We start from the raw sequence: 26,570 nt of genomic DNA, 5'->3' as shown, positions 1-26,570 counted from the left end.
TTGCAGGTGCAAGATACTTCACAGTGTTTGCTTCTGCTGTCATCAAAGCAGCTGCTAGCATGTGAGGGTCTCAGCTCAGTTCAGCTTTTCCCTTAAAACCACGTTTGAAAGGAGATTTAACGTGATGTTACAGCGAGAGGTGGCTCAGGGTCATGTTCTCGGTGCTTCTCAGCTGTCTCGTGTTTTTCTGCTGACTCCGCCGTGATAGCAGCAGCAAAAACTAATAAAACTGCATGTCGTTGGCACGAGCACGATGGAAGGGGGGGGCAGATGTTCTGGGGAAGATTTGGCTATTTTTGCTTCTGCTGGACAGAAAATGTCTTCAACTCCATGTCCCCAGAAAACCTCATGCAAAGTCAATATTTTTCTTATTTTTTTCATAAGCATTTTCGGTGAAAATCCCTCCCCCCACTCCACCTTATTTATTTTTTTTTTTGGAAGTGGAAAATGTTCCAGTCTCTGTAACCGGCATCTGAAAACGTTCAGCTGAGTGTCAGAAAAACTTTGGCTTCAAACCTGTCGGGGTCCTAAATTTTCAGCTAACTGAGGTCTGTGCTTATTTACTGAGAGAAAACCCCACGGGGACATTTGGGGGGGACACAGGCTGGCCAGGTGACTCCGAGAAATGTGGGTGTGATTGCAACAGCCGTGCCTTTAAATTCACAGGGCACGAGCACAGGCTAAATGTTGATGAAGGTTTTTAATCATCACCATGTTTCCTGACCCAAAATCTGCCCAGGTACAACTCGGGACTAGAAAATGGAGTGTCCCACTTGCTTAGCCTACACATAGCCTTAAATTTAGATGTAGGAACCCGTCCTCAGGGGATCAGCACAGAGAGGAGGGCGATTTGCAGGGGTCCCACTGCACAAGAAGCCCGAGGGGATGTGGTTGAGCTGCTCACACCTCCCCGTGGCAGCCACAGCTCATCAGTAAGATATTAATTGAAGGTTTCTCTCTGCTTATCATGCTTGAGGACTCCTGCTTGATGTCACTCTGCGACGGGTGAAGTTTTGGGCAGGGAAGGGGTGAAGCCAGGGAACAAGGAGGCAGAGGGAAGCCAAGCCTGGCACGGGGGAGCCGGCCGTACGTGCAGCACCGAGGGCTCCGCACACACAGCATGAAAGAGGCTGCTTAAATAAAAAAATAACAGAAGGGAACATGAAAAACCCCAGCAGATGCCAGCAGTGACTGTAAGTCTCCGTGCTGGCCTGGTTCGTCCCTGCCTGGGACATGCTGTGCTCTGCTCTCGAGTGCAGGACTTTTACATCAGCGCCTGCACCATGGAATCCCGTCCCAAAGCACCTTGCTGCAGAGGGGAATCGAGGTCAGCTGCTCGCCTGGTGCCAACCTGCAGAGTTTCTCCGAGTTCAGGAAGCCTGAAAAGAAGGGCTGAGATCTGGCCAGCCTCTGGCTCCTGAACGAGTCCCCCTGCCCCTTCCCTGCTGGGGGAACGTGATCCTGGAGGCTCCGGGACAAATCACCTGGTGACTTTTTGGAGCCTTGTTTCTTCCCGCAGCCTTCAGGGCTGGCGTCTGCCGAGCAAACGAGGAGACAGCAGCGAGAGCCCCAAATGGTTAAACGTTTGTTTATCTTCCCAGAGAGGATGCTGTACTTCCCAACTGGTTTTGTTTTTAGGGCTGGGGGGAAGCCAGTTCATTATGTGCGCGGCAGCGCTCGAGAGATTCTCTCTCCTTGATCTTGGCCTTACTTCAGTTGGGCTTTATTTTTATTTTTTTTCCTTGCTGTGTTCTGCAGGAAATCTGTGAAGGAGAAAATAGGAAGAAGAACAAACATAACTTGAAGCCCTCTGAGTTTTATTTTTAAAATTCGAGCGAGGAGGCTGGAGGGAGCCGAGCCACGGGACGGGGATCTCGATGTGTCTGGTAGAAATCCAGCAAGGCTGATTCAGAGATCTTAAACACCGGGGTGCTGCTGTCCGTGGCAGCAGCTCCTGGGGCGTAGCAGCTGGAGTGAGAGGTGGGATTTGTAGCGTTGGTTGTGCTGATGGATTTGTGCCAGAGATCGGGCTGGCACAGTGACCATGATGCAGAACAGCAGAGGCAGAGGCAGAAGCGTTGTGCTGAGGGACTGGTGATGACTTCTCATGATGGCTTAAACCTGTTCCCCGTTCCTTTCTCTTGCACTGTGGCAGCTCGTTGGGGGCGATGAACTAAAAGACTTCTCCAAAATGCTGCAGAGGTGGGTGAGAAGTGCAGGGAAGGACACCGGCTTTTTAAAAGGCTTTTTAAAAGGCTTTTTGAGCCTGCTTAAGAGCTTGTTGTGCCGCGTGAAGGCTTGCATTGCACAACGCTGCTGAGTTAAAGCTCCAGCACGGAGCAGCACAGACCTCGGTCAGCAGTTCCTTGCTGTGGAGCGATGACAGCCCAGGGATGGAGGGGAGGGACTGCAGAAAGAGAAGCCAGGCCTGTGCAGCTGGGCCAAGCGAGGACAACGCTCCCTAATCCTCAAACAGGCACCAGGAATTGGCTAGGGTGGGTTTGGGGGAATAAAAGGGAGGAACAGGGCACGAACATAAGGAAGTTGTGGAGTTGTCTCCCCTTGCTCCTGTGCTGCGGCTTGCAGGATGCACAGCAAAGCCCCAGGGATTTCCAGGTGGCTCTTACCCTGCAGCCCTGGAGCCTCCAGGCAGGAGGGTTGATCCCATCGGTTATTTCCCCCCTCTGTGGCTCTTGGGTTTGAGGGCCGGGTTTCTTCTCAAACAGAACAAGACAGCGACGGGATCCAGGGGAGGAAATGCCTGGAGCTTGAAGCCTGGGAGGGAGGATTTGTGCTTTGAGTTCTCCCGATCGGATTGCAACAAAACTCTTGGAGCCTTTTTCTTTCTGGCACGAGCAGAGTACCCGGACACAGGATCTTAGGATCCAGGGGAGGTTGAGAGCCAAGGCCGCTGGATGTTGTGTGGTCCCACAAAACAAACTGTCCCGGTTGCAAAAGCTTTGTAGGGTCTTTGTGGCCAGCGTGGCTTCTCTCCTTCCTCCCTTCTCTTCCACGCAAGTTCAAACCCCAGCAGCATGTCCTCGCTGTGTCTGTGCTCGCTCGAAGGACTCGGCTGTGGCCAATCCTTCTCTCCTTCACCCGTGCTTTCCCCCTCTCCTAGGCTCTCTGCACACTGGCCGGAGCTCCCCGCCCCCGGGCAGCGTTCCCGAAGAGCAGCAGCAGATCGCTCGCCAGGGATCCTACACCAGCATCAACAGCGAGGGCGAGTTCATCCCTGAGACCATGGATCAGAACGTAAGCGGGGCCTGTGATTGCAACAGCCTGGGGGTGTCAGCAGCTCTCGCTGCTTCCCCTGTGCTGTTTCTGCTTCAGCTCTGCTTGCAGTCCTTGGCCCTGCCCGCAGCCTCTCTGTTTTTTTATTGTTTTTTTTTTCCCTTCTCTCTTCCTCTCCCATTTTTTTTCTTCCTTATTAAACAGTTTGTATATTCCAGTCCCTCAGTAATAAAAAGAAAAGTGGATTTGAGGCATGGTGATGGACAGAACCTCTTCGTCCACTCACTTTGGCCATGGTGAGGGGAACTCTGGAGTGCCCCAGGACCAGAGGGTGGGGGGACTTCCACCTCCCTCTCCATTTGCATCTCACCTCAAGCTGTAGCTCGAAAGGGCTTGGTACCAGTGGTACCCTGCGCTTGGCTGAAGTCAGACGGGCAGCTTGGGTGCAAGACAGCTTGGCAAAGGACTGGCAGCATGCAGGAGGGATGTGGAGGGACTTTGGGAGGGAGCTAAGCAGTTCCTCGCTCCAGCAGGCTGCTGCAACACCCCCCAAGGGTCTTGCCTGCAGAGACACGCGTTCCCTCTGCTCGAGCAGCACCCGCTAGCTCTGTTCTGGGGCACGGGCTGTGCCAGTGTTGCCGTGGCGAAGCTGTGTTTTTGGTGGTTCAACGTCCAGCCTTGAAGAAAACCAGAAACGAGCTGCGGGTGAGTCCTGGCAGCGTCCGCCCACAGATGCATCTTGTGATGCTCACGGCCAAAAGCCGGCCTGCTGTGGTTTCCACACCACGTTCGGGAGACAACGCACGTGTGAGTGCAGGAGGAAGGGTCTGCACGGCCCCGGGGGGGTCAGGGGAGCTCTGCCAGCACCGCCTGAGCTCTGCTCCCGCTGCTGAAGGCTCCCAGATGCTCCTCGCTCCTCCCCAGCAGCACGCTGTGGGTGGGCTGCCGCCCTTCTCCCCGAGGTGGATGTGCACGACGGTGAATTCAGCGCAGGAAAAAAGGGGTTTTGTGTTCTTCCCCACGTGGACTTTGCCCTCAGAAAGCCCTCGGACTGCAGCTTCTGCACGTGCCTGTTGTAAAAGCACTTACAGGTGTTTTGCTGGGGGTGCTTGCTGCCTTTTGGGGGATGCCCCCGCGCAGGCCCGTGATGTAACCGAGGTCTTAGAGGTCTTCTCCTTGCCTCCAGCTTAGCAGATGGGCAGAGGCTGATTCTTCACCCTGCTCCAACCTCCAATTCTGCCCCCGTTGCCAGGTTTTGGAGAAATATTGAGTCTGTTTCAGCACCTCAATGGGAGAGGTGTGGAGTTTTGCTCCTCTTTGGCAGCTGCGCTCCGAAGCATGAGGCATTGGGGTCAAAACTGGGAAGGAGAGGAAAAAAATTAGGCTTTCCCCTTGGGACCAGCCCGGAAAAATAATGTGAGCTGTTGTGGCAACCCGTGAAGTAGGCAGAGCACAGGCACAGCCCGCGGGAGGAGAGGTTTTGTGCAGGGCAAGGAGGAGCAAATGGTCCGGGAGCCAGCAAAGGGGGGCTCCGTGCGGTGCTTAACCCCTATCCCTCCGCTTTCCCGGCCCTGTGTGGCTCTGCACATAGCCCCAGGTTCACCACAAACCCTCTATTGTTCCTCAGGGGCTATAAATAACCCCAGGCAGCACAATGGCTCATCCAGGAAGCAACACCAGTGTAGCTTTTGACTCACTGAGCTCGCCAGAGCCAAGCTGGCCCCGCAGCCAAAAACCCTGGTGATGCTTCACAGAGCACCGGGGACGGAGGCAGGGCTGCTGTGCCCTGCAAGTCAGGAGTCCACGGCCACCTGGCTGTGCTGCACGAGATCCACTCGGCCTTGGGCACCCCGTTTCTGTCCTGTTTTCTTTTTTTTTTTTGTCCCGTTTTCTTTTTTCTGTCCTGTTTTCTTTTTTTTTTCTGTCCTGTTTTCTTTTTTCTGTCCTGTTTTCTTTTTCTTACTCATTTTCCCCCCCCAAATGCTTTGAGCGCTTTGAATCTCATTGCCTCCTCGGCGTGCTTCGGATGTCAGGGTGCCAATTATCTCTGCCTCGGGTTCCCTGCTAGCAAATAAAAGTGAAATAACAATTGGGAAGGATCCTAATCCAGAGGGCATCATAAAGGAACTTCCTCTAGGAAGAAAACTTTGCGTGGACTGGATATTGCCTCTGCTGGGGCCGGTATCAGCTGGGGTAAATCAGCCGGTTCCAGTGGAGTCAGGTAGATCTGTGTCCTGCAGCTTTCTGTTAGTGATGAGATTTGAGGAGTTACAATCTGTTGTTTGATTGTTTTTCCCTTTTCCTCCCTTGTCAGATGCTCGAAGCTTTCATCAGCCCTGACGGGTCGCTGTCTGGGAGCTGCCAGTCCCTGGACAGGTCCGTGGACAGGTGAGCTGCACGTGTCCCCGCTGTCACCACCAGAAACACAGCCTGCCCCCTACAGCAGGACAGAACTGGGGGCATTGGCATCCCCTGCAGTTCCTGCTGGGATGAGGATGCACCCGAGCAAAAAAAAATCATTTAGACTGCTAAAAACCAGATCCTGGGCTCTTGCTCCTGCTGCAGATCCCCCCCTCACCCCTCTGCCTTCCTGCCCTCATGGGGCCAACGCGCCTCCTCCCCGGGCGTGCTGCCTGCTCTCCGCTGCCCCCCTGTAAATTTGGCAGCCCCGGCTGTATCAGTCAAGGTGCTGAGGCCACCAGACAAGCAAAAACTAACTTTAGCTCCACGGCAGGAAGCGACTGGGACACGCTGTACTGCCGCGGGCGGCACTTCAATAGCGCTGCAGCTCCGAGCTCCCACGTGCAGAGCGACCGTGCGCCCGCTGCTCCGCGTGGCAGGCTGTGTGTAAGACACGGTGTCCTTTTGGGAAGCGAGCTATGCATTTTTTTATTCATCCTCATCAAAGGGATTTTATTTTTTATTTTTTTTCCACTGCTATTTTTTATTTTTTTTTGCCACCCAGCCCCGAGGCTGCGCGGATGGCGTGGCGTGCTTTGGGTTCGGGTCTGTCTCAGCGGCGAGGTCCCTTTCCTTTTTGTGGCTTGCGGTGTTTTCCTGTGATATATTTGCTCATCGTTGTGGATGTGTCGAAACCGAGTTCTTTTGCTCCCAGGCTCCGTGCCCCAGGTTTGCTTTTCGTGTAGATTTTGCTGGGGGTAACAGCAGAAGGAGCACAGCCGAGCTGTGATGCCTGGCTGTGAATGGAGAAGAGCGTCAGGCACGTCTGCAGGAGAGCAGCATGGCTTTGGTTCACAGTCACTGGGTCTAGAGAGCTGGAAAAGGCACGAGGAGGGCAGAAAAAGGAACAAGCGTGACTGTTCCACACAGGTTGCTCTGTTAAGAGGCAGGATTTGGCCCTGATGATCCTCACGGGTCCCTCCCAGCTCAGGAAGTGCTGCGGTTCTGTGATCCTGCACAAGATGCAGCCGAGTCCTCGCTGCCAATTGCCTGAGGTGTTGTTGGCCTCCAGAGGGCAGAGCACAGTGACCAGGCTGATGCGACACAACACCACAATTAATCCCTCTTCCCCGCAGCAAACCTGCTGTGATCAGTGTTGACACAAATAGACTTCGGAGCACTTTTCAAAGCAAGTTTTTGCTACCACGTCCATTTTATTAAGAGGAGAGCAAACAGAGTGGAAAAAACATCCTGTCCAGATCACCTCACTGGCCCTTACAGAGTGCTGGGATGAAGTTATGATGGCTGAGATCCCCGCACCATGCTTTACCATCCTCTCTTTGCAATTTTAAGACCTTGAGCCTGCTCCCTCCCTCCTGGTGTACGTGCACAGTGGTGGTGCAGCTTTTCTTGCATGAGGAAGGTGGGAGGTGATGCTCCAAGAAGAGGAGACCTTCATGAGCTGAGCATGAAGGAATGACTCCAGTGTGTACATCCACACATCTGAGCAGTGCTCACAAAAAGCAGAGTTGCACAAAAGAGCACTTGGCATCGAGGGAAGACAAATCTCCAGCCCTCCTCCTGCCCCATTTTGTGCCTAGGTGTTACAGTGCAGACTTGGCTGCTTTCTTTCAGCCTGGTGACCCTGTTTTCTCCAGGATCCCTTCTGTTTTCACAGGAAAAAGCTGTGGACCACCCCCCCCAAAAAAAAAAAAGCCTTCAATCTTCAGTTTTGTGCAGATTTAGGATGAGAGCTCGGTTTGGTCGATTGGGGTGATGAGTGCATCTTGCTGATTAGCGCGTGCTTGCTGCGTGTTATCACTTCTAACTCACTCCCCAGCCCTTCCAATATAATAAAGTATATCTTTTTTTTTTCTCTTTGCAGCCCTCCCTTTACCCAAACCCCTGTTCCTGGAAGGAAGAGCCATCCCAAAGACGGTCTTGACTGCATGGGTAAGCATCGCTGGAGGTTCATGCTTGCTTAAAAGCACGGGGAGCATGTAGATAGAGGAGAGCAGATATTGGAGGGACATCACTGCATGGAAAGTAACTAAAAAATTAAGCAAACCATCTCCATTGCTTAGGCTACACTTCAAAAAGAACTGTAATGATTAAACAGGAATGTTCTGTAAAGCCAAACCGAGTCCCAAGCTCTCTAGGGAGTTACACCTGGAGAAACAGGAGGCAGAATCTGTACCACTGCAAGCTGTGTTGGAGAAAGCATACTGGTAACTCGCGGGGACCAGAGGTTACTGCTTAACCGCTTACAAACAGCTGGTTAAGTCATGGAAACTCTGCAATGTCATGACTTTCACTATTAAAAATGAATAAATGGCAGTCAGCCTCAGCAGGATACCACGCTTCTGGCCAGGGGCAGCGTTTCCAGACCGAAGTGCGGCGATGGAGCTGCAGGCCGCCCGTGGTTTAATACCTCCCTGGTGGTGCAGGAGGCGTTTTGCCTCGCCGTGCCGCTCAGCATTGTTGCCCACACGTGGCTTGCCGAGAACCCATTGACCCATCCTTGCTGCTTTTCCTTGCGGGCCGTATTTCAGCCGTTACGGGCTCCTCTCACACCTCGCTGTGACGGGGAAATGATGCTCCATAACGCTGTGGCGAGGCTTCGGCCAGGATGGGTCTCCAAGGAGCGGCTGCTGGCCCCAGGCTAAGACAAACAAACAATCAGAATGGGCTGTGTCGGTGGGGCTGGCTGGAGGAAAAACAGGAGGAGAAAGTTGGGGGGGGGAAATGACAGATATTGTAATCTCACGTTAGGCAGTGCTACCAGCCATGGCTTCCTGTGCTCCTTTTTTTAATTAAAAAATATGTCCTTAGCTTTCACGTCCATCCATAAGCCCATGTCTAATCAAAACTCTGCTGCTCAATCCCTTCTCTATATTCTAAATCGATCTTTCTAGCATTTAATCAAGGTAAATAGAAGGGTTTGGAGGGTATGAGGAGTTCTGCAGCTTTCACAGGTCAGGAGTCACATCTGAGAAGTGGGGATTGTCCCTCAATACCTGCAGATCCCTGCAAATAGCTGATAGCACAGCGGAGATCTTGCACGAGATAGATCTGAGCCTGCCCCTGCCCGACAGTTCTGTTTCCACTCTAATTTTTGTGTTTTTCACGTGTAAACCAGACACGTAGCAGTCTGTGTTGGAAAGCAGACACGTTCTGTGTCAATCCCCTGCCTCGTTGTGAGCAGCGTGGGCCAGAGTCCGCAGTCAGTGGTTAACCTCTGTTTGCTTTAAGGAGACCGAGAGCAGGGCGTCTGGCCCTTGCTTTCCCTCTCGGATGTGACTGCGGGCAGATTTCAGCGAGCCTTGGGGAATGCCTGGCTGAGCAAAGGAACAATTTGTTACCTTGTTCGTCCCCGTAACTCGGCCCGAGGGCCTGAATGCTTTCCTGTAAGAACCGCTCCGGGCCTTTGGTACTGAGCTGATGCAAGAAACGTGTCTGTTCTTTCCTCCTCCAGAATTTGACATCCCATTCTGCGAAAGGTTTGGGAAAGGGGGCACCTTCCCCAGGCAGTACCACCTCTCCCAGAGTCGCAAGGACTACAGCGACGGTAAGAAAACCACGGGGGGCTGGGGAGGGAAGAGCTCAGTGCGGGATCTCTGTGGGGATGGGAAGTGCAGGAGGCTTGTAACAGCGCCCAGGGCTGCAGAGACTCAGGAGGGAGAGGTTTGTAATAAAAGGAGGAGGAATGAGGGGTTACAGCAGGTTTCTCACAGAGCTGGAGGGAACCACCTACCAAATTCAGGTAGCGGTGTCTCTCCACGGCCGTTTCAAGCTAATGAGCTCTGAGCGTTGGGGACCTCTCCCTCGCCTCACTGCTGCTCCTCCTTGCACTGTGTGAGTGGTGGGAGGCAAAACTGAATACAGATCAAATTCCCTTGGAAAAAAAACACAAAACCAACCGACCCAAAACCATTAAGGACACACAAACAGCATATTGAGCCATGCAGAATGACCTTCATCTCTCACAGGCACCATGGCACTGCTGGTGTGGTCGTTTGTGTTGGGGTCTTAGGGGACACCAGGGATAATTGGAAGTGTAAATCCTGTCCTGAGTTTATTTGTGATTAAAACCTGACAAAAACCTGATGTAATTAAACTGTTGCAAACCTCGCTGGGAACATCCTACGTTCAGTGTGATCCTACCTGCTGTAAACGGCTCTTAAATTGAATTCAGAATGGGCACAGGGCTTTGCTTCAGTTTTATTAAACTTGTTTTTAGTTTGAGGAGATACCTTGCTGAATCTGAGCAATGTTGTGAGAAGGTGGTGACAGGTGGATCCAAGCAGGCATCTGTGTTCTTGCCATAACTCTTCCCCTTCTCTCGTGCAGGCCGGAGGACTTTCCCCAGGAGTTATTTTCCCCAAGAAAACCTCTTCCAGCTGGTCCCCTCCAGCCGAACCAAGAGCTTTAACGGGGACAGCAAGCTCAGCACCCTGCAGTACGACGAGTACAGGCCCAAATGGTGGAACAATTGTGAAAAAGGGCTGCAGGTCTTCAGCACCTCCCCTACAAAAGCTAGGAACTGTAAGTGAATCAAAGCTTCAGGGTCTCGGTACATTTGGATTTCAACACGAAATCAAGTTAATCTTGATTTCTGAGTTATTGGGCATCAACTAAGCTAACCCTCTGTGAATGCACTCTGCTTCCAGCCCCAAAAGAGGCACCCTGCATTCACATTTCAATGAGGAATATTAAATATAACTCACTGCACCTTACATTGGCCTCAAGGAAAGGGTGCTCAGAGTCAGCTGGTGCTCAGAGCTTGCCGAGTTGCAGAAAACTGCTTGTGTGTTGGACTTTTAATGTGCTCGCACAGCCCCAAGCTTCCAGGAGCCTTGGGATGTGGGAGCAGATGGGTCCTGTAGCAGAGGAGAGAAAGTTCAACGTGACCCAAGAAAGCAGTTTCTGGAGGAAGGACTCTAAAGAAACGTGACTTTGCTGTGACTTGTTTCTGCTTTACAGTAAAGTAGAGCATAAAGGAAGAGATCTTCATGCACGCACCAGTAGCTCTCGTGCAATTAAAACAATTTTGTCGTGGTGCCCCTGGCAGAGGGCAGCTCGCTGCCTGCCCTGCTGGGATCATTGCAGGCCTCATGTGCATCTGGTAGGGTCAGTGCTGAAGCCTCCCTGCTGTGCTTTTCTCTCAACCCTCTCCTTTTCTGCAGCCCTGCAGGCACCAGTGAACTGGAGGCTGGGGAAGCTGCTTGGAAGAGGAGCTTTTGGGGAAGTTTACCTCTGCTACGATGCTGACACGGGCCGAGAGCTGTCAGTGAAGCAGGTGCCATTTGACCCTGACAGTCAAGAGACGAGTAAGGTGAGTGTGAGGGCAGCACCGCGCTCTGTGGGGCTGTGGGCTGGAGGCTGAGGGTAAAAAAACTCCTTGAGCACACCTCTCACGCAGTGTGTCTGTCCTGTTGCAGGAGGTGAACGCTTTGGAGTGTGAGATCCAGCTGCTGAAGACTCTCCGCCACGACAGGATAGTGCAGTACTATGGGTGTTTGCGGGATCCCGAGGAGAGGAAGCTGTCAATCTTTGTTGAATACATGCCAGGGGTAAGTGCAGTTCCTGCTGAGGATTGTCATGACCTACACTGCCTTAGAGTTTGGAGAAATTTGGATCTGGTGTTGTAGTGAAGCTTAGCTGTCAAGTTTATCTGATGAGCCAAAGCAAAGCACTGCATCCTAGCATCCCCAGGAGCTGGGGGAGCTCACATCGAGCCAGGTGTCGTGGTCAGGCCCCTCAAGGTGCAGCGGGTCAAATCAGAAGCCTGGAAGGGTCTCAGGTTTGGATCCTGGGGAAGGGTGTGTGCACAGCCTGCAATCTGAACGTGGTGAATGCGGGACGTGCTCCAGATCTGGCTCCAAACGCTGCGGCCTGAGCCCATCCTTAAGTATTTATTACAAATCCCTCCAGGACACGTTAATAGCACAACTGTCCACCCACAGCTGTCACCAATTATTCCAGGCTTTCAGCACGTGTGCGTTCAACCCAGCGTTACTCACTGGTAAGCCTTCTCCTGCTCAGGACTGAACCTTGTGTTGGTAGCACGATCCAACCTACCAGGAGGGGATTAACTCTGCGGTTTTGCTGACACACGGGGTGAAATAGCTCCAGGGAAAAGGAAGCTCTGAGGGAGCCTGGAGAGCACACACACATCAGCTGAACATCTCTGTAAGGACGCAGGTTGTATCAGAGTCAGCTGGACAAAGTCACTGCGTGGTATAAACCAGCACAACTGCTGGCGTTGCTGGGCGAGCTGCTCTCCTACGTCCTGCCTGCCCAGCTGGGTTTGTCCCCTAGCCCGTGGAAGAATAAATCCTTGTTTGTAAGGTCAGAGGGGACTGGAAGTCACCTGGTCACAAATAATTTCGGTCATTAGTAAATGTGCTGCAGGCTCTCCGAACATGTCACGAATCAGGTGGGCTTCATGCCTTCGAGCCCCTTCCAAGCACCGTCCTGCCTCTGTCCCCGGGGACAGGCACATCGCTTCCAGGCCTTATGACAAGGCTCAGACCCCGAAGAGAAAAGCCCAGAAGCTCCAGCAGCACCCTTGCTGCTCGTTCTGCAGCGTGCTGGTGTTTGTTAGCAGCCAGGAAACCACCGTTTGGTGCTGGGGCAGCGTCCAGCAAGGCTGGAAGCTGAGTGTTTGTTTTCTTTGCGATAAACCAGAGCTCTGACCAAATACAGATTGGCTTCGGTGCCACGGGGATGGCTTATTGCACAAAAGCAGCTCAGGGCTTTGGTTTCCAGTGGCAGCGGAAGTGGCTGAGCTCCCAAAGCTCACAGAAGAGCAGCTCCAAACTGCTGGATGTGGCCAGGTTTCTGATCATACACAGCTAGCATGGTAAAATCTTCAGGGGGCAAAGCTTGGGTGCACCACCAGGCTGGCATTCTGGTGATCAGCCTTGTTATAAAGCTGTGTGTTTCCTGCTGTACCCTGCACCATTCACCTCTTATTTTCAGTTTATGCTTGGAAAACAGAACGGTCCCTTTGACCACAAGTCCTGCAGACCCCGTTTTCCCTTCTTTGGCTTCATTTTTTGATGTCCCCCAGGATAAGGAAGCTTGCAGAGTTGAGGGTGAGGAAGGACACCCTGCCCACGAGGTGCAGGAGGGGATAATTTCCAAGCATCCCAGCTTACTTCAGTAACACCATGAAAGGGAAGGGAGATCCCCAGCGGCAGGTTTGCCACCAGCCCCAAAAGAAACTGGGAGAAAGCCTTCACAGAAGGTGACAACCATGAAGAGCTCGTGGAGAGTATCCTCACCTGATTAGAAGCTCCTCATTAGTGCCGCCCTTGTCCATGAGCTGTTGGTGAAGGCGAGCCACTAGAGGGGGAACAAGCTCCGTGCTGTTGGCAGAGGGTGGCACTGATGGCTGCCAGAGGCTGTTCCTCTTTTTCCACTAGCCTCTGAGGCACTGGGGTCAAATCCTTGCTCTGTTCAGCGCTTCCTGGATGTTTATCTTGCCATTTCTCCAACAGAGTGGCTTGGGTTTTTTATTTGAGCTGAGAAATGTGGTGGTCAGGGAAGTTTATAAGGTCACCGTGACGTGTTGCACCCGATTCTTCTGGTCCTTATGGTTGCTGCCCGATGTTTCCTCTCACCAGGGTTCGATAAAGGACCAGCTCAAAGCGTACGGTGCTCTGACGGAGAACGTCACTCGGAAGTACACCAGGCAGATCTTGCAGGGAGTCTTCTACTTGCACAGCAATATGATTGTCCACAGGGACATTAAAGGTGAGTAGGGAACGCAGGGGAGCTTCTTGCTTCCTTAGGTTTCTTCAGCCCAGCCTCACTGTGCCCCAACATAATTCTTGTGCAAAACACAGAGCAGATATTTGGTATTTAAGTTATTTTTTCTCTGGCTTTGCCTCTTGAACCATGAAAATCTTGAGCAAGCTGGAACCAAACTCTTGTTCTGTCTTCCTGCCTGGGATGCCCAGACCAGGTACTCTTAAGAGAAACTACCTGCCTTTACGGCTGGCAGATCTCCACCTTTCTAAAAATCTGGAGGCTGTCCAGGAGAGCAGCTGCCTAGGAGAGGGGGCTGTAAAATCCTACAGCTGAGTCCAGCCCCAGCCGAGCCCTTTGGGCTCCCTCACGTCCAACTCCTTGCCTCTGCCCTTGCTCTCCTCGTTGTGGCTGCTCGGTTCAGCATGCTGCTTCATCACTCGGTGTTTTCGTTGTTGCTTCTTGTCCCCAGGTGCCAATATTTTGCGAGATTCTGCTGGAAATGTGAAGCTTGGAGATTTTGGGGCCAGCAAACGTATCCAGACCATCTGCATGTCTGGGACCGGGATTAAATCCGTCACGGGAACGCCGTACTGGATGAGCCCGGAGGTTATCAGCGGAGAAGGCTACGGAAGGAAAGCTGATGTGTGGTAAGGAGCAGGATAAAACCCCCCACTGCCACGTGTTTGGAAGATGGAAAGGGTGCAAGGGATGGAAATGGGAGGTGAATGTCAGGATCAAACATACAGACACCCAGAGGGAGCAAATCCTAGCTGAAAGCCCCTGGAGAGGAGCACACACAACCACAGCTTGCTTTCAAAATGCCCGGTGTGTGAGGAGAGGGTTTGCCAGGAGAGCTGTTGAGCTCTGGTCACGCTGTTTTTAGGTTAACTCAGCCCAGCTTGGAGGCTCGCTGTGATCTTTTTGCAGCCTCTGAAATCAGCTGCTGGGTGTTTGCGTGCGGCTCAGACACGAAGACACCCAAAATCTTTGGGTGCTCCCGAATGTTTTGAGGCCTCTCTGGAGGATGGCAGCTGGAGCCAGAAAGAGCAGGGGTAACTCCACTTGGCCTCCCAATAAATGGGGATAAAGTCAGACATAAATCTGTAGGCAAGCAGCTTTCATTCTGGCTCGACTGTTCGGGGAACAACATCCTATTATTGAAACTGGGGTGTCTGAACTCATTAGGATTTTCCTTCTGGGGTTGTTCCTATCAGGTGCTTTGCATTCTCAGCCATCTTTTTTCATGAAGCTTAATCTTGAGTTAAAGCAGGGCAGAAAAAAACACCCATTTTAGGACAAATCTCACAAGTCTGCTCTCCCTGATGGGCTTGCCGTCTCGTTGCAGGAGCGTGGCCTGCACCGTGGTGGAGATGCTGACGGAGAAGCCGCCCTGGGCCGAGTTCGAAGCCATGGCGGCGATTTTTAAGATCGCCACGCAGCCCACCAACCCCCAGCTCCCCGACGGCGTCTCCAGCTCCTGCCGCAACTTCCTCAAGCAGATCTTCGTGGAGGAGAAGCGGAGGCCGACGGCTGAGGACCTGCTGAGGCATCCCTTCGTCAACTGCGGCCTCTGAGCCCCGGGCGGCGGCTTGGGGAAACGCTGATGGGACAGGGGGTGGCCGCCAGACCTGCGGCCCCTTTTTATTTTGGCACCCTGCCCTTCACACCTCCAGCCCCGGGCTCGTCCTTGCTTGGTGGCTCCCCCCTTGGGTCCCTTCTCGCTCGGTGGCTGCCGCCTTGTGGGATTTTTGGAAGGCACACTCGGGACCTGGAGGCCACCGCCGGGGAATTGGGGCCGAGGGCTTCCCTGGAGCACCCTCGGGACCAGCGGAGGAATGGGATGCTGAGCGCCCAGCGCTGCTCCCCGCAGAGGAACAGAGCTTCAGCCCAGCTGGAGATGATCCTCAGGGCGTGGAGCAGGAGGGACCCGGTGTCCACCAGGGGACAGGAACCTTTCGGAGGTGGTGACACCGGGTGGCCTCACCAGGGAGGTGGCGTTGGCTCCTGTCCTGTGCCTTAAGCGGTTACAATCGCGGTGCCTGGCAGGGAGCCGGGCGCGTTTCTGCAGTTTCTTGCCTTCGTGTGCGTGCGTGTGCGTGTGCGTGTGGAGCTGTGGGGGCACGGCCGGGCCTCCGCATCCTCTGATTTTGCCTCAAATCGGGCAGGGAGCAGCCGCGGGGCTGCGCCAGGATGAAGCCGCAGCCTGGGGCCGCAGAGCTGCGCGGATGGCGTGCAGCTGGGCTCCCTTCTGCAGTATTTCGGGAGGTGGAGGTTAAATTGGGAAAGCTTAAAGCAGAGCTGGGCTATGGCCCCCACCAACACTACTACAAGTTGAGAGGCCGTGGGAGGCAATGAATTTACCAGATCTTGGACATTTTGGCCAAATTAATTGCATCGCCCCATCTCCTGCTTCCTCGCTGCATTAGCTGTTTCCACCTGGCTCAGTGGAGGTTAAATGAGCAGTTCCCAGGGCATCAAACAAAGGTTTATTTTATTTTAATGTTTTTTCATTGAAAATGAGAAGTGTTGCTCAGAGCAAAGGGAAATGGAGAACGGGGTTGGTCGTGTGACTTTGCACATCCTTAAGTCCTGGGTGGGAGAGATCGAGTCGTCCTGTGGTGGCACTGGGAGCATTTCCTCATCTGCAGCTCCAGAGGGAGAGGCAAAAACCACAATTATTTCAGTTAAAGAAAAGGCTGGGGCTGTTTGGGCAAATTAAATAGCCAGAAGGGTTCCTGTAAGTGTGTCCAGGAGCTGCAGAGGTTGGTGGTGCCTACCCGAGCTTTGTGCCTGGCCACCAGGGCGCTGGATGCTGGCTCTCTGGGCTGTCCCCTCCTTCCTCTAGGGGAAAAAAAGAATTTTATTCTGTGAATAGGACCAAATCCATCACTCTGGTTAGCTCCATAGGGTGGATTTAAAAAAAAAAAAAAAAAAAAACAAGAAAAAACGTGTTGGCAAATAAGGGGTTGACAGACAAACAAAGGGCATTTCAGGAAAGCTAAAAATGTTTTTATGCTCTTTTCTCCCCTTTCACCCGACCTGTTCAGCTTTGATTTTTCGCCCCTTAGGGGTGGATGGGAGCTGAATATTTTCTCCAAAGCTTCGAGAACAAAAGTGGGGGCCCGGCCGCGCTGCCCCGAGCACTGGGGGAGGCCGAGGGGGACCCTCCCAAAAACGCTCCCTGGGGCCTCGTCAGCCCCACAAAGCACCCCAAAAAGCCTCCCTGGGACAGCCGGGTCCCCTGGCTCGTGTGTGATGGGGTTTGTGTGTGTGTGTGTGTCTGTGGGGGTGTGTGTAGGGCTGTGTGTAGGGCTGTGCGTGCAAGGCTGCGTGTGAGTGCCCGCGTGTGAGTGCGACTCGCTCCTCAGGTGCCTTTGCCTTTGTGTTTTTTTAAAACAAAAAAACCCTCGCAGTGTTCTGATGTACAAAATGAAAACTAGAAGAGAATGTAATATTATGCCATGTAAATTTCCTTTTTGTTTTTTTTTGTTTTTTTATATATGTATATTTTATTTTGTCCGGTGCACCCGGGGCAGCGGGGGGGGAGCCCTCCTGGGGCCGTGTCCCCGCTCTCCGTGCGGTGTCGCCGCGTGTATCCCAGAGAAACGTTTTCCTCCCGTTGGAAAAAGGCTCCAGTGTCGTGTTCTGTGTCTGCCGGGCGCGCGGCCACCCCTCTGTGTCCTTCCCTCCTCGGGGGCTCTGCCCTGAGACTGGGACCCCCACCACGCATGGCACTCCCCAGCCTCTGGACTCGGCTCTGGTGAGGCCGCACCTCGAGTACTGGGTTCAGTTTTGGGCCCCTCGCTACAAGAAGGACATCGAGGTGCTTGAGCGGGTCCAAAGAAGGGCGACGAAGCTGGTGAGGGGCCTGGAGAACAAGTCCTATGAGGAGCGGCTGAAGGAGCTGGGCTTGTTCAGCCTGGAGAAGAGGAGGCTCAGGGGTGACCTTATTGCTCTCTATAGGTACCTTAAAGGAGGCTGTAGTGAGGTGGGGGTTGGCCTGTTCTCCCACGTGCCTGGTGACAGGACGAGGGGGAATGGGCTTAAGTTGCGCCAGGGGAGTTTTAGGTTAGATGTTAGGAAGAATTTCTTTACTGAAAGGGTTGTGAGGCACTGGAACGGGCTGCCCAGGGAGGTGGTGGAGTCACCATCCCTGGAAGTCTTCAAAAGACGTTTAGATGTAGAGCTTAGGGATATGGTTTAGTGGGGACTGTTAGTGTTAGGTCAGAGGTTGGACTCGATGATCTTGAGGTCTCTTCCAACCTAGAAATTCTGTGATTCTGTGATCTCCACGGTCACATTGGCCTGGTGGTACACCACAGTAGGAGGCTTGGGGTGGGCTCTTTTATTTCTGCCTTCTTCAATTTCATTCATTTCATTCATTTATTTTATTCATTTAATTCATTCATTTCATTCATTCATTTATCCCTATCTCCATCCATTTGCATTTTCTCCTTTCAGCGGACTACCTCACAGAATTTACTATTAATTTTTAATTTTAATTTAATTTTTATTTTAATTTTTAATTTTAAATTTAACCCTTTCTTTAACCTTTTAATTTTAATTCCCTTTTATTTTCGCTCCCTTATCCCAATCCCTTCCCCCCTTTTTCCTCCTCCACCCCCGAGCCCAACCAGGGGGCGGGGCCAACGAGTCAAGTGGGCGTGGTTATGCAAATGAGGTAGGCGTGTCCGTGCCCAAACCCCGCCCCCTCCCTCCCCGCGGCGGGGGGCGTGAAAATGGCGGCGGCGGGCGGGGAAGCCAAGATGGCGGCGGGCAGCGGCAGCGGGGCGCTGAGGCGGGTGCGGGCGGTGCTGGGGCACCTGGCGGGGCAGCCCCCGGCCGCCGTGAGGGCAGCGCCGTGCGGGAGCTGGCCCGGAGGAGCTTCGTGTCCCGAAGATGTGGTGGTGGTGCACGGCAGGAGGACGGCCATCGGCCGAGCCAAGCGCGGGGGGTTCAAGGTAGGGATTTGCTTTATTTATTTATTTATTTATTTTGGGGTGTCCCTCACGCCCTAAATCCGCGGGGCGCCTCCGGATCCCTCCCCAGTCCTTACTCGTCCCTCGGGGAGCTGCCTTTCCCCTAAATACCGACCCCTCAGGGGTTGCCCCCACACCACTCGCCAACCACCAGGGAAATAAAATCAATTTTTGGGGTGCGGAGCTGCCACCAAGAGCCCCCCCCCAGCCCCACAGGCTGTTGTGGGGTGCCTGACCCCGCTGTGTCCTGCCCCACAGAGCCCAACAGCCCCGGTTCCCTGAGGAACTGCGGTGAGGAAACATCTCCCTCACCTTCCTGCCCTGTGTGGAGCTCCTGGACCTGCCTGCGCCTTGCCGTGCCTCAGGAGCAGCATTTTGGGGTTTGAGGGAACCCCAAGCATTGTCTAATTGCTTTTTGTCCTCCTCAGCCTGTTCTCCTCGCCCCACGTTCCCCCAAACCCAGCCCCGGGACAGCCACGACACCTACAAGCGAAGGTGGTGGTGGTGGTGGGACACGAGGTGTTGCCAAGCTGCCTGTGTTTTTGTAGGTTTTCAAGGGGCTGTGTTGAATTTGGGGTCGATAACAGCCCACAAAACTCTAGTGTTATGGGACTGGAGTCACCAAGTTGTGCAAAACCCACTCCAGGTGTGTGCGACGCGCTGCTGGGGGCAGAAATCCCTTCAGTAACTCAGCTGGATGTGGGCGGTGGGGTCCGGCTGCTGCCCTTTGGGGTCATCTTGGGATGAGGGAACAGAGGGAACTCTGCATGCTCGTGCCATATAACTCATCCAAGTCGCTTTTAAGGCCCTATAACGTGTATTCGTGTGCTTGCAGGATACTACACCCGATGAGCTGCTGTCTGCTGTTATGACCGCTGTCCTGCAGGACGTCGGGCTGCGGCCGGAGGTGTTGGGGGACATCTGTGTGGGTGAGTGGTTGCCCTCAGACTCCAGGACAGGCCCACGGGGGGCTCGTGGGTGTTGTGGGGGTCGGAAGGGGTTAACGCGTGGAGTTGTTATGCTTGTGGAATTAACACATCCTTGATGACCATCCCGTCAAGTGGTTGGGCACTGTCCCTTCGGTGTCCGCAGCAGGTAGTGGGGGCAGTGCAGCCGACTGATGCCGATCCTATGTTTGCACGCAGGGAACGTGCTGCAGCCGGGAGCTGGCGCTTTGGTCGCGAGAGTTGCACAATTTCTAAGGTAAGCTCTCAACCATATCAAAGTTTCTTCTCGTTTTGGGCCTTGGCTATGGAGCAGCACTGGGTGAGAGGTCGTGATGAGGCTCGTGAGCTCGTAGGAGTTTCCAGCAAGTCACCTTTTGCCCAGAAATCAGACTTTGATCGAGCGTTCGGAGAGCCCTGCTGGGAGCAGCCGGCCCTGTTGGCAGGGACCGGGCGGCGCTGCGGGGAGCGGCCTCCCTTTCCACGCAGACATCGTTCTGCGGGCTGCCCCTGATGTGTCCTTCTGCTAAAGCAGTTTACAGACGCCGCTTTGGAGGGGCACAGGCAGCAATTAGCAACATTGCAGAGCCTTTGAGCATTTCTGGCCCTGGTCAGAGCTTAGGAACTGGGCTTGTGAGAGGGCCCTGCTTACAGAGGGCTTTCCAAGGTAGACCTGTGGGGAAACAGCACGCGGAGCCACCTGCAATTCCATTTGGAAATTATCCGTGAATTTTGCTTTGTCTTGGTGCAGGTCCAAATAGGTCAACAAGCATTTATTGGGATCAGTTGAGCGTGAGGGTTACAGTTTAATCAAGAGGTTTCATGTTCTCTGTAGCAGTTCAGTTTTTTGCATGGTCTTTAATGCTCTCTCATGCCCTAGTGGGATCCCAGAGACGGTGCCGTGCTCGAGTGTCAACCGGCAGTGCTCCTCCGGGCTGCAGGCCATTATCAATATAGCTGGTAAGCGTGCACAGGCACTCGGGCTGGCATTGATGCCTGCCCTGCTACAAGTGCTCCTTTATCCTGGTCATTTGTTCTCCAGTCCCTCTGAGCAGTAAAAACAGTGATAAAGCCTTCTGCTGCTGGGAATTCTCAGCATGGTGTTGACTTGAATGCTTCCATATCCTTGGGATACAAAGGTACCCTTACAGATACACCTCGTACCCTTGAGATACATAAGATACCCTTAGAGAAATACCTTGGTCATCTGAGGATGAGTTCTTTCTACCACCACTTCCACGTCAGGCTCTTTCTTTAAGGGTCAATCCCGTCCTCCCTGCTGGCAGGTCAGGTTGTGCTTAGTTTCAGCCACCTCAGTTCCTTGGCTTATGTTGGAGCACGGAGGGAAAGCCCCTTCCAGGGGCAGTGAACACATCAGGTGGTCACAAAATTGCATCTGGAATCCAAGCGCTTGTGCTCCTAACGATAATAAGAATGTTTGTGCCCTGCTGTTACAGGTGGCATCCGAAATGGGTCGTATGACATTGGCCTGGCCTGTGGGTAAGAACATCTTTTTATGGCACTTTTATGGCCTCCTGCAGCAGGTCTTGGATGGGGCGTCAGAAATCCCTTCCAAGCAGATCTGTGTTCCCAGAAGGCAGCAGACCGTGAAGCATCTTCAGCTTCGTGGCCTAAGACTGACTGTACAAAAGCTCGCAAGTCCTAAGCGGTGGCTTTGTATTCGTGCAGTAAAATTGGGTTCCTTCGATCTGTTAACCCATCTGTAGGCCAAAGGCTGCAGCCTCTGGGACCCACATCTGAAATTCTTCGTGTTGCAAAATGCCAGTGCATAGCTCACTGAAGTCTCTTTGTCGTGCGTTGCTTCATACTCGATGTTGTTCCACTGCCAACCAGTTTCTAAGCTGGAACTGGCCTTTTTCTGGCTGTTGACAGCTCTAGTCCAAGAACCTTGGGTTTTTCGTTACGTCTGAAGGCAGAAGTGCCAGAATAGTTAGCAGCTCCTTCCTTGCTGTGGAAACATGAGAAATTAACTGTTGACATTGGTGTCCTGTCCTAATGGAACAAGGACCTGCTTAGGCTAACAACCCGGTGTAATTTGGTGCTAATTTTTGTACTGACGCCTGAGGAGCTTCTGCCTCAGCCAGTTTTTAATTATCAGCTGCACTTCTGTAGGTTGATAGGGAATAATGTTGTCAAGACATCGATCACTCCTAGCTGAGCAATCACCATTAGCGTAGCATGGAAGCAGTGGCAGTAACTTCATTTTTTTCCCCTATGTTTAGCGTGGAAACGATGTCCCTCAGAAGCGCCAATAACCCTGGTGATATCAGCTCCAGTATGATGGAGAACAGCAAAGCTCGAGATTGCCTGATTCCCATGGGGTGAGTAGGTCCAGGTTGAGCAGTCAGCAGTGAGCTTTGAGACCGAAGCCACTGCTTGTAGCTTGTGTTGTCAATAAAAGACAACTCCAGCTTCGTTAGGTACATTATTGGGTTAATTTTCTGATGTTGTTTTTCCCAGAATAACCTCAGAGAATGTGGCGGAGAAGTTTGGAGTTTCCCGCAAGAAGCAGGACGCCTTTGCCTTGGCTTCCCAACAAAAGTAAATGCTTCTGATTTTCACCTTTCTGGTTCGAGAATACATAGAGATAGGGGGGGAAAAAACACAACAATATCGCACTTTGCATGAGTGGTTACGTGCAGCCTTCATCTTGCCTTTCGCAACTGAGCGGTGAGTAAAGAAGCCTGAGGTGGTCAGAGCAAAGCCCAGCGGCATGGTGAGGCAGCCTGAGCCCGGAGCTGTGTGGTTTTGCACACTCACCACCAGCCGTGCAGGCTTTGAGCACCGAGTGACCTGTGTGTGTCATGGAGTGAAGGACACCATTGCCACGAGGTTCCCAAACCCAGTGGACAGCTCAGTGTTCTCACAGTGGCTTTGGCTCGGTGTCATTTTAAACCCACCGTGGGCATCAGAGCAGAATTGAGCTTCCCTGAGGGGGAGCGTTTCAAAGGAGGCACTTCCAGAGAGCTGCCGAGCTTGTAAGAGGAGCGGCTTGTCTTTGCTGCAGGTGCTTGGCTCCAAGTGAGCCCAGTCCTACTTCTAAAACCCTTCCTTTAGGTGAAATAATTGCCAGGGTGAGCTGACCCCTGGAATCCCCAGGGCTGTACCAGCAGTCCAGGGGCAGTGGGCGAGACGTTGAAGTTGCTGGCATCAAGGAGTTAAACTTTCAGAACTGTGTTTAAGCATCGCCCCGGTCCAATTATTTATCTAACGCAGGAAGCTGCTGGACAAGGCAGTTAACCTTTAAATTCTGGCCCTGCTCGGAGGGAACTTGGCATGCCAGGCTTTCTCACTGCCTGATAGCGCAGAAGGGTATGTGAACACGATCCTCACCTCTCACATGAGGAAAGGGTTGATTTTCTGGCTGCAGGCTCAGGATGTCTGTGGAGTTACTGATCTCTCCTTCGGCTCTTAATCTCTCTTGGCAATATTAAATATTTATATTTTATGAATAACAGCATAAAGGAGTAGAACAAGCTTTGTCTCCAATTTGCATTACCTGCAAAGGGCACTTTGCTGCTGGAAGGTAAATCTTCTAAATTGTCTCTGCTGCGGAGGCTTTTAAATACTTCGTTAGTATGAAAGATTAAAATTATGTGCTCAGAGTTAATTATAAATTATCCGCTTGCCTTCTTCACGCTTCCATCAGTCTGCTTGTGTCAGTTGTTCCCTGCTGGTTGGACCAGACCAGATCCTCTGTGCACCTTTACTTCTGGTTCCCTTCTGTGTAGTCAATAAATTATGCAACACAAATTGGAATCATTTGAAAGATGACATTTAAATGCCAGAAGATGATACTTCAAGTCTGCAGTCTAAAAGTCAGCTTGTTTTTTGTAGGACAAAATCTGGAATGGGTGAAACTCTGTTCTGTAACTTCTCACAGATCATTAGTATTGCATAGAAGCCTAGCTGCCTCACCCTGTTTTAAACTTTCAGAAATAGGCATTGATGTTTGGACATGGGGATTATTTTCTCCCTGTTGTGGTGTGGCTGTACCACTGGACAAGTACAGCCTGATGGCTGTGGGCTGCTGGTGGTCAGTCAGTCACTGAGGTGTGAGTGGGGACAGAACAGGATCTTGCTCAGCACTTAGTGCTCCTGTGACCCAGGTTTGGGTAGGAATGCCCAACATATAAGCGATGTATTTCCTGTGACAGAGGTAAGAAGTCTGTCTTCCCGTTAACAGAAAGCAGTATTTGTGTTCTTCCCATCCGCTGCTCAGTGCTGATGCACCTGGTACCAAGTCACACCTGAATTCATCCTCTGACTCCTCTTGTTGGCATCACTTCTTGCAGTTCCCTTCCAGGTTATTTTAACTTTTGTACTTTCCTTTAACAGAGCAGCGAAAGCTCAGCAGCTGGGACTGTTTAAAGCCGAGATTGTCCCGGTCAAGACCACCGTCCAAGATAAGGAGGGCAACCAACAAACAATCACCGTGCACCAAGATGAAGGGATTAGGCCTTCCACCACCCTGGAAGGCTTGGCAAAGCTGAAGCCTGCCTTCAAGGAGAACGGCAGCACCACAGCAGGTCAGCTCTGCCTTCAATGACACGATTTTCTGCCCTTCCCGTGGCTCGCCTGCCCCGTCGCACCATGTGCTCAGGCAGAAGGGGTGGTGACAGATCTCTTCCAACAGGCAACGCCAGCCAGGTCAGTGATGGAGCAGCTGCAGTTCTGCTGGCAAAACGCTCCAAAGCAGCACAGCTGGGGCTGCCAGTGCTGGGGGTGCTCAAGTCCTTCGCTGTGGTTGGAGTCCCGCCCGATGTTATGGGCATTGGGCCAGCCTACGCCATCCCTGCTGCTGTGGAGAAGGCAGGTAAGGACCACGCAGCTCAGCACGGGGCAGAATCGCTCCCTGTGGACTGAAATTTGAGGTGATTATTCCTGCACATGCAGCTAGAGCCCTGAAAGAGATGCTGCCTGGTGGTGGTGTAATGCTGCTTGCTTCTGAGACACAAATTACCCCTCACTCACCTTTGAGAAGCTCAGGACTAAACCCCTGCACAGCCTCAACAAGCTGCCAGCATGTGGCAAATGATTTAGAGTTCATTTAGTTCTCTTTTCGCGTAATGTGAGGAGGCTGTGGGTGTGTGGTTTTCTTGTTTGTGTTTTGGTTTTCTTTACAATTTTGGCATCTGACCAGTGGAACGGGCTTTCCTCGGTGTTATCACACTCACAGGGTCGAGCAGCTTTTATGGCTCACGATTATTATTGCGGTCAGCTGTCGGCACTGTGGTTACACATTTGCCTATAGTTTTATCTTTGTCTCGAAATACCCTTTGGTCTTTAACCCCGCCGCAAAGAAACCACATTTAATCCAAGGAAACTGCAAACTCAGTGACATGATGCCACGGACTGTGAGGTTTTGCAGTCTTTAGGTACTTGTACACATAAAGACATAAAAACGTAGATACCTAACAGGGAGCCAAGGTCCTCTCTTTGTTGTTGTTAGCAGGGTAGAAGTAGAATTCATGAAGAAAGACTTTGAGTTATTCTCTTTAATGTACTTATAAGGCAATAATATCTCCTTTTAAATCCTGATTTTTCTGAACCATAGGTCTGACACTAAATGACATTGATATATTTGAAATCAACGAAGCCTTTGCAAGCCAGGTGAGTGATCATTCTGGTTGAGTTGTTACATTGCTTGGAAACAAAATATATTTCAACTTGGTCTCAAAATGAAGATTTGACTACACTTCTGGCCAAATGTTAAAAACATACAGGCTATTTTCTTGAAATAAAAATAAGCAGGGCATTGCTTATGTAGCATAGACTAAAAAAAAGATCTCCACTAAATAATAACGATTACTTCGTTGTTGTATCCTCATACTAACTTGCGAAATTGCTGTTTCACAAGGCTGTAACTTGTTACAGGGTGGTGTCGGTGTGAATGTGTTGCACTTATCCATTTGCATGTCCTTAATGAAATGCAGAAACGTCACTTGTTGGCCACAAATCTGTGACTTGCCAGTCAGAAAGTATGTGGGCTCAGCTTGAGATGAAGTTGATAGATTTTGCTTGCTTCATGTGCTTTGGATTTGTAATGTAGTTCTTCTGCTTTCCACTGGAAAATGGTCTAGCTAGTCAGGCCCGTAAATACTAATTATTTTAATACTTTAATACTTTCAGAGCAGCTGACATAACAGTGTGTATTTTACGTAATAGAAAACATAACTTGAGCTCAATTCATTTTGAGCACAAATCTTCTGAAGCCCCTAGACCTGCCTAGGATTATCAGCCTGGCTGTTTGCTGTCTTTCTTTGTATGTGGAGATCACCAGCTGTGCAGCCCTCCTAGTTCAGTATTGCAGGAGAGCTGAGAACTAACAGAGGTACAGAGGTGAGAGCATCCTGTGAAATGTTTCCCTTTGTCTTTTCAGGCTGTGTACTGTGTTGAAAAGCTGGGCATTCCCATGGAGAAGGTCAACCCCCTGGGAGGAGCAATAGCCCTGGGGCACCCCCTGGGCTGTACGGGCGCCCGGCAAGTCGTCACTTTGCTCAATGAATTGAAGCGTAGAGGGAAAAGGTGAGCACTGAACAATGGTATTAACCTTAGGTGTGTCTGGGTAAATGGGGCTCAGAAGTAACCATCACTCTTATTGGATTTTTTCTCCTGGTCAGGTGATATAAACATGATGTTTTTCTTAATTTCACATCTTCTTTTGTTCCAGAGCGTATGGTGTTGTGTCAATGTGCATTGGAACTGGTATGGGAGCTGCAGCAGTATTTGAATACCCAGGGAACTAAACTCCAGCGTACTGACAAATCAACACAGCTGCTAATTCTCTGCCTTCTCTAGTAATAGCAAGTGATTTGCACTGTGGAATCAAGTGGATACAGGGATCCGTTACTAGCTCTACAAATTACAGGCTCAAATTGAGAAGCAGAACCAATCCTACAGATCAACTGAGGTGGAAAAAAGCAAGATTGACATTCACTTCAGTGCTGCAAAGCATCCTAGGATGAGAAAAGAAACGAGTTCAGCTGAAGTTCAAAGACAGGCCCTCGTGTGGTGATTGTGAATGAACACTTGTAATTGATCCCTTTACTTTGAACTCCTCCTCTCTAATTATATTTACGTTGTACATTGTATGACAAATCACCTAAAACCATGGCTCCAAATGAAAATGATGGTGCACATGAGATGGCTTTTCCAGAGATTTCTTAAAGATTTCATCATCTAGTCTAGAAAGGTTTCTTTTGAAAGCAGTGCAAAGACTTAATATTTCCTT

The 26,570-nt window shown here is 51.7% G+C and overlaps 2 protein-coding genes across 4 annotated transcripts in view; both read left to right on the top strand.

Moving 5' to 3' along the window:
* Positions 1-16,884, top strand: part of LOC137852060 (mitogen-activated protein kinase kinase kinase 3-like) — a 65,190-nt gene extending 48,306 nt beyond the window's left edge. For all 3 annotated transcript variants that reach the window (XM_068673342.1, XM_068673340.1, XM_068673341.1), the window contains exons 8-17: positions 3,122-3,255; positions 5,549-5,622; positions 7,520-7,587; positions 9,110-9,202; positions 9,985-10,179; positions 10,821-10,969; positions 11,076-11,207; positions 13,266-13,395; positions 13,862-14,039; positions 14,738-16,884. In XM_068673342.1, coding sequence (XP_068529443.1) covers positions 3,122-3,255; positions 5,549-5,622; positions 7,520-7,587; positions 9,110-9,202; positions 9,985-10,179; positions 10,821-10,969; positions 11,076-11,207; positions 13,266-13,395; positions 13,862-14,039; positions 14,738-14,966 — 1,382 coding nt within the window. In that variant the 3' untranslated portion in view covers positions 14,967-16,884. The remainder of the gene's footprint in view (positions 1-3,121; positions 3,256-5,548; positions 5,623-7,519; positions 7,588-9,109; positions 9,203-9,984; positions 10,180-10,820; positions 10,970-11,075; positions 11,208-13,265; positions 13,396-13,861; positions 14,040-14,737) is intronic.
* Positions 16,885-18,106: 1,222 nt separating this feature from the next.
* ACAA1 (acetyl-CoA acyltransferase 1) lies at positions 18,107-26,481 on the top strand. The gene is made up of 12 exons (XM_068673343.1): positions 18,107-18,353; positions 19,207-19,300; positions 19,517-19,574; positions 20,196-20,275; positions 20,773-20,815; positions 21,559-21,657; positions 21,797-21,877; positions 23,675-23,865; positions 23,973-24,152; positions 24,894-24,949; positions 25,719-25,864; positions 26,010-26,481. Exons 1-12 carry the CDS (start codon positions 18,132-18,134, stop codon positions 26,083-26,085), a joined length of 1,326 nt encoding a protein of 441 aa, XP_068529444.1. The 5' UTR covers positions 18,107-18,131; the 3' UTR covers positions 26,086-26,481.
* Positions 26,482-26,570: the final 89 nt, after the last annotated feature.

The sequence above is a fragment of the Anas acuta genome, chromosome 2, assembly GCF_963932015.1.
Source record: "Anas acuta chromosome 2, bAnaAcu1.1, whole genome shotgun sequence".
Lineage (NCBI taxonomy): Eukaryota > Metazoa > Chordata > Aves > Anseriformes > Anatidae > Anas > Anas acuta.
This window is presented reverse-complemented; position numbering and strand designations above follow the sequence as displayed.

Coding starts and splice junctions, on each gene's coding strand:
- ACAA1 (XM_068673343.1), top strand. CDS start 18,132: ATGGCGGCGGCGGGCGGGGAAGCCAAGATGGCGGCGGGCAGCGGCAGC. Junction 20,276..20,772: donor GGCCATTATCAATATAGCTG/GTAAGCGTGCAC, acceptor CTGCTGTTACAG/GTGGCATCCGAAATGGGTCG. Junction 25,865..26,009: donor TTGAAGCGTAGAGGGAAAAG/GTGAGCACTGAA, acceptor CTTTTGTTCCAG/AGCGTATGGTGTTGTGTCAA.